Source organism: Hoplias malabaricus, chromosome 13 (assembly GCF_029633855.1).
Source record: "Hoplias malabaricus isolate fHopMal1 chromosome 13, fHopMal1.hap1, whole genome shotgun sequence".
Taxonomy (NCBI): Eukaryota; Metazoa; Chordata; class Actinopteri; order Characiformes; family Erythrinidae; genus Hoplias; species Hoplias malabaricus.
In genome coordinates, this window is record NC_089812.1 from 16,704,486 (window position 1) to 16,711,317 (window position 6,832).

The window sequence follows — 6,832 nt, forward strand, 5'->3', positions numbered from 1 at the left end:
GGGATGATGTAATACACTGTGACGACAGGCAGGTGGCACAAGCTGCTCCAGACTGGTGAGACAGGTGGCGCTGTGTACCCGCAGCAGGGCGTGGGTGTGCGCCCTCCTCCAGCCCTGACCCATACCGGTCCACACGCACTGACTCACATGGACAAGGGCCAGAGAGCAGCTCCTATCTTGGACTGAGAGGGGACAACCAAGAGACAACGATGAAGTCTGACAAACAACTGATGAGACCTCTTTCTTGCCGTGGTAACATGCTTTTATTGGGTCTTGGATCTTTATTTTTATGTAAAGAAGAGTCGGTGTATATGGAGGTTGAGCACACGGTTCAGATGCAATTTTTGTTTTCTAAGTGAAAGTTAGCACATCTACCTGTTACAGCCTCATCTAGGGAAGAAAAATTGGGTTGTAGCAGTTTACAGAGTGTAAAATATGATCTAGCATTGTATGTATTATGAGATGAAGGATGAAAAACTGCTCAAAACTGTTGATAATTGAAGGGGTGTATTTGATTTTATATGAGAAAACACAACAATATAAAAGTCATAAGAAAATCCCTGGCCAAACAAACTGAACCCCAGCTGACTGATCACACAAACAACTACTACACCCAGTGGTGTTGTTACAGTGCGGCATTTTGGGCAAATATACCCATTTCAATTAGTTTAACATATTAGAAGAATACAACAAAAATAATACTTTGCACAGAATAATGTCACTATCCAATGAAAAACATGTATTTCAATATTTGTAGGTGTTTAGTTTACTTCATTTGAAACAGCAGCTGTCCCCCACACTGTGAAAATTTCATTATGAATGGACCAGAAGAAATGCTCCAAACTTACTTTTCATGTTTGATGATTTCTTCCCCAAAATATAAATGCATTCATTCATGTTCTGTAACTGTTTCATCCTTATCAGGGTTTGTAGTGGATCCCAGAATCTTTTGGCACCAGGCAGGAACATACCCTGGAGAGGGGTGCCAGTCCATCAGAGGGCAACACACTATGACCTGAAGCAAGGGTCAAACCTTGACCCCCAGGACCCTGGAGAGGGTGCCAGAGAACCTAAAAAGCCCATTGTGTAAAATGCTTTAAAAAGTCTGTGATGTTAATTCTTTTGTAAGATTTATTGAACTGACAGTTGTTAAAACAGTTCCTAGTTTCTAGTCTTGTTAAAACAGTTGTCACCGTCTGTGTGTGTTTCTCCCACAGTCCAAACACACACACACATTAGTAGGTGGATTAGCTCTTCCAAAGTGTTCATAGGTGTGAGTGAGTGGGTGAGTGTATGATGCCCTGTGAAGGACTGGTGCCCCCTCCAGAATGTGTTCCCACCTTGCACCCAGTGATTCTGTGTCAGCTCCAGACACAGCTCAACCCTGAACTGGATAAGGGTTACAGACAATTAATGTTTAATATAGTGGGAAACTGAGGACTTTACCATCTACATTTTGAACACAAAAGCCTAAATGTGAGTTTATCAGAACAAACAGTGATTTTCCACCCAATTGAAATCACCCAAAAAAGCTGAACTCTCATGTTGAATGGACTGATATTCAGAGGAAAACAACTGAAATGTGTTTAATAGTAAAATCAGAATATACAAATATACACATAGATTCAATGTGACCTTTACTGTAATGTATTTTTAATGTATTTTATGATGTATTTCTGAGTGAATCATGGTTTTAAGAAGGATGAGGTAAGTGGAGGAGGTGGGCGTGTGAGATATATATGATATACAGTATTATAGATTATATTCTCTGTCTTCATTGCATAGGAATGCAATCACTAAAAATCTGTTTAGTTTTATTGGTACAACTTTTAAAAAAGTCTACATTGAAAAAGCTTTATAAATGGTCTAAAATGCTGTTTATTACATGGTAATTAATTAGGTTGTAAAGACCTTAAATGCCAGTAGTAATCATTTTTAACACTGAGATAGAAAGGGCAACAGTAACAACTCTTTTGTCTAATACTGAAAGTGTCAAAATAAAGAATAAGCTCAGACCTGAGAATGTGAATTTTGTCCTTCATAAGTTAATGTAAGCACATTATAATCAGTGTCTAAAAAGATGTTCTATCGAGGGTAAACTGATTAAACTTTGTGGTTAAATGGTTAAATTTATTACATAATATGTACTGGAGCTGATGGGGTTAATGTCCACTGATGGATGTCAGATACCGGTGAGATACTGTTTATTTATTTATGTGTTGTGCATGATTAGTAATTATTTTATGTGGTTAAAACCAAATTAATAACCGTTAATAAACAGACAGTAAACATTATATAAACCTTTATAAGTGTAGTCTTATTCTAAATTCGTACAGTTTTATTTTACTGATATGACAAGTGACATAAACTAACAGGTTCCTAACAGGACAAAAAGGGCTGATTTTAATTTCAGGTTCTTCTCAAAAAGGGGAGAAGACACTCAAAGCCCCTCAAAGCCCAGTGGGGTTAAAGTCCAGTTGTGTTCCCTAAAGGTTCATTACATTCTCTTCTTATCTTTAATCTTTCATTACAGAACTGTGTAAAATGGAGCTCATGAAATCAACACAACTTCTAATTATAATTCATATAATTATGACTTATAATTCTACAGTTATAAGGTAGAGTAAGAATAAGGTACAGTTATATTCCCTAATAAAATGTACAGAAGGTTACCCTTGAGTGTACCACGACAGAGACAGTGTATAGTGCAATAACTGCATCAGAAAATCAATAATTTTCTTCTATCCTTTTTGTTTCACACTATGCTGCTTCATCTTCGTCAAACATCGCTTATCCAGCCATCTCCCGTTCTTTCATTCTCCCTCCCACGTGTCTTCATGCCACTATGGCTTTTCTGGCATTAGTTAAAGCTGCCAGTGTTGAGTCATTGCAATCATCAATTACCCTGCATTTGCGTTCATCATTTGATTCAACCCTATTCAGTTGTCCGTGCCGTCAGCTTTCTCGGCCAAATGTAGCCTCCTACAGGAGGAGGCAGGTCTGCATTCACATCTCACAGGAAAGAGAGCAAATGTCATGTTTAATTATGGCCCTAAATGTTGTGTTATTGCCCTAACGTTTGGGTTAAATAATACGCGTTGATGGTGAAAAAAGGGTGAAGTCATTTTTTGCACGTTTACATGAGTTTTTTGATCCATTATGTATGTATTGGCAAAACCTATGCTGGTTTGACCTACTGTCCCTCTGGAGTGCATTTAAGAGCATCTCATTACTGCAGCTACTGAGTCTTTTGTGCATGAAAGAATGTTGCTTATAATCAGCTGCTAAATGTGGGATTTATGGATCTCCATACGGATTAGGCTTTTATAATGCTTATAATGCATGGTTCAGCTTGATTAGCACATGTTATATTTGTCTATTTACTCTGTATACATTTTCAATCTGTAAATAATACATGTTGCAGGTTGTTGGTTGCCAAGATATTAGTCAATAATTTTCAGCGTATCCTGAGGGAAAGTGGATGCAAAGCTTCAGCCTCATTGCCTTGTTCTTTAAGTGGGTGATTGCATTTGTGTGAGGTTAGTAGCTGTGATTTGTATATCTGAATTGATTTTCTCTATTTTGGGGTAAAAGAATATCATTAGGAAGCCAGATAAGGATCAAACAGACAATAGAACTACACATGGATGTCCATATGGAGCTGATTTTACAGGCATTTGGCAGCCTGCCTTTGTGTGCTGCAGTGTGGGTGGGTGAGGGTGTGTGGGCGAGTGTGTATGTGTGTGTGTGAGGCATGAAGGGATTAAACAGCCACAGAGGGAGGATGGAGAGCTCAGCTGTGCACTGTCACGCTGTAGTAATAGACACAGAATAATACTCTCTCTTACATGGAATCCCTGGTGTTCAGTCAATCTAAAATGAAAATATGTTTGGGGATTTAATAAGAACGCAACACAATGTTGTTTTGTGTAATCACACATTTTATAGGCTTTTCCTTTTCCCTCGGGTTATATGCATTATCCATCTCCATTAGAAGAACGTCTCTCAGCTATAAGAAACCCCAAAAAGCAAATCTGAACTGGATTTGTAATGGTTAACTCCCACCCTCCTCCGCTCTTGCTCTTGCATTTGACGTCACACTGCAGCTGCAGCCAATTGCCTTGCTGTCCTGCCCCCTTACTGCTCCTTCACTCCTCCTCCTGCCTCTGGCACATTATATACCCTCATGCTGGACAGATCGGGTAGTGTTCAACGTGCTGTTGCTGCTGATTCATAATGCAGAGCTCCGTAACCCTGGAGAGCAGAGAGCGTGAGTGGATTTCTCCCTTTTAGGATCCTGTCCATCTTTCAGAGCGTCATTCAGATGCAGGTTGTGTCTCTTTGTTCACAAACCAGCGCTGGCTTCTGAGAGCAGCAGAGACCGTCCCTCTGCAGGGCTTTCCTTCAGCCCCACATCCCAACTTTTAAGATGGGCTGCACAACAGGGCACCTTTCCTGCCAGCCCCAGCCTCCTCAAGCCTCAAGTCAGGAGGGCCAGTCTCAGGAAGGGGCTGCCAAAGTCCCAGAGGTACTGTCTTCTCTAGAGAGACTCTCCCAAGCCACAGGAGGCATGGAGAAGTCCTGGTACCGCTGCATTTTCCCTTTCGGCATAATCTCCCTGGTGATCGGGGTTGCTGGAACTGGTGTAACCTACACCTACAACGACCTCCCCCAGACCAAAGTAGTGTCTGTGGTTCTGCTGATTGCTGGACTCGTCCTCGTTGTGATGGCCACCATCTGCTGGACAGCCCACAAGAAGAAACGGCGAAAAAAGAAGGAGGCAGCTCCCTTTAGTGGTGAGCAGTGTCCCTTGTGAAGGAGTACAATGGAGACTCGTCACTTCGAAGGGTGTCATTTTGTCTTCTTATAATATTTACTGGAAGAGTTTGGGCCACTTGTTCACTCAGGTAGCAGCAACATGGACATAGAGAACATAAAGACACTGTGTTCAGGATGCCAACCCCAGGGAGCAACAGAACTCCTCTAAAGGCATGATGATTCGTGGTGGTTTACTGCAGCTCAGCAGGTGTCTGGTGTCAAAACAACTCTGGAGTGGACACGCAAAATTGTGCGCACACACAAATAGGACACTTAACACTGGCTTTCCGTACCTCCGAGCCACTACTGGAGTCACTGCTGCCGTCAGCACCCGCCTCTGTTCGTCCCTGGAATTCCTGCCACCTGGGCCATGTGGCGGCCCGCCAGTAACCATGAAGTGGGCCAGAGAAGGCAACCAGACACCGAGGAGAAAGAGGAGTGCGCTCCCGTCACTGTCCAACGTCATCCTCCCGTCCTGTGACACCGTAGCAATGTGTGAGCTTTTTTTACGCAATAGGAGTGTGGAACCTGAGCCGAGGGTCCGCTAGTCCTTTCTGGCAGCTGTGGATCAGGAGAGAGGGCATGTGCTGGATCTGTGTGTGTGTGTGTGTGTGTGTCTGTTTGTGTGTGTTGGAAGTGTAGGCAAGCGTGAGGCCAGGAAGATGGAGGAGTGAGAATGGCCACCTGCTTTCTCTCCTCTTTATGTGTCAGAGTGTGCAGATGTCAGATTGAGTACTTTATGAGTCTTGTGGGGTTTAAACTCACTCATTCACCCTGCACGTGTTTCCTACTCTGATTATGAACTCTCACAGTCTGGGATAACCACAGAGAGAGAGGGTGTAAGTGTGAGTTTAATGACCAAGGAGAGAAAGATGGGAAAATTTTCTGTGACAGACCGGTTCTGTTCTGGTTCAGCGAAAGCAAAATGAACGGTGTCTTCTCAGAGAGAAATGGGATTTACTGGAGTAACAACTGAAAAAAAAAAAAATTAAATAAAAAACACAAAGGGGATCCCAGAAGTCACAGCTTTCTATCACAACAGTTTCATTAGTGCCTTGAGCAAGCAGGATTCATACATGTACAGAAATTTCTGGCCTCTCTTTCTCTACCTTCTCTATCTGCAAACCCATCAGCCAGCGTCAGCTTTTCCATTCAAGCTAAGCCCCATTACTGTGTCATTACAGACTGGTGGGGTGGGCGGGGGGACGTTCCATGCAGTCCCCCTCCTCTGCCCCTATCCTTCCACTCTCCTAGCTCATAAACCCCTCAGCGCTTCCACTGCCCCAACTCGGCCCCCACAAGTGCTGCGTTTCACATCCATCTCCACAAAGGAAATGCCGATCATTATACAACGTCTGGAATTCTCTCAGTTTGGAGAGAGATTTACTACCATACCGCTGCTGACCGATATGAGGATCAGAGTAATGGATCTGGAAGGTTTGTCACTGTGTGCTGTTATTTACTGTGTCAAAGAATCAGTTTATGAACTTTTGTGAATGTGGTCCATGTGTTTTGGAGGTTCTGACACTGGTAAATTGTGTCTAAGCTGAACAAACATGAAAAAAGCTGGTCGTACACAGGGAAACCTGGTAGACTGCTCATACAGTCCTTCAGAAAAGGGTCCCTTGAGTAATCTGAGTTGAGTCCAGGGCTGAGAAGAAATTATCCCATGGAACAGTGGGTCTGGTGCTTAAACCTCTTAACCTGTGTAGCAAGCGAATAGAAACAAGAAATTCAGTGGACAGAAAGAATGCAAAGAGCAGCATCACCATCTTTTAAAAGACTATTATTTACAAACTTGAAGTTGAGATATCTTTCCCATAATGAATGAGTTAGTAAAAATAAGAATCTGTGATTTGTTAACTCTCTTGAAATTGCATTCATCTTAAAAAAAGTACCGAAAGATTTTACATTTTTTGCTGTAATAGATTATTAAATGTATATGTGTTGTGGCTCAACACTTATTCCAAATTTCACAAGAGAATTCAAGTGGAACCATTCTAGGCCTTTCCAC

General features: G+C 42.2%; 1 protein-coding gene across 1 annotated transcript; it reads left to right on the plus strand.

Moving 5' to 3' along the window:
- The first annotated feature begins 4,429 nt into the window (after positions 1-4,429).
- Positions 4,430-4,816, plus strand: LOC136664609 (transmembrane protein 100). The gene has a single exon (XM_066641892.1). It carries the CDS (start codon positions 4,430-4,432, stop codon positions 4,814-4,816), a length of 387 nt encoding a protein of 128 aa, XP_066497989.1.
- Positions 4,817-6,832: the final 2,016 nt, after the last annotated feature.

Excerpts from the sequence above, each read along its gene's own strand:
- LOC136664609 (XM_066641892.1), top strand. The coding sequence starts at position 4,430 with ATGGGCTGCACAACAGGGCACCTTTCCTGCCAGCCCCAGCCTCCTCAA.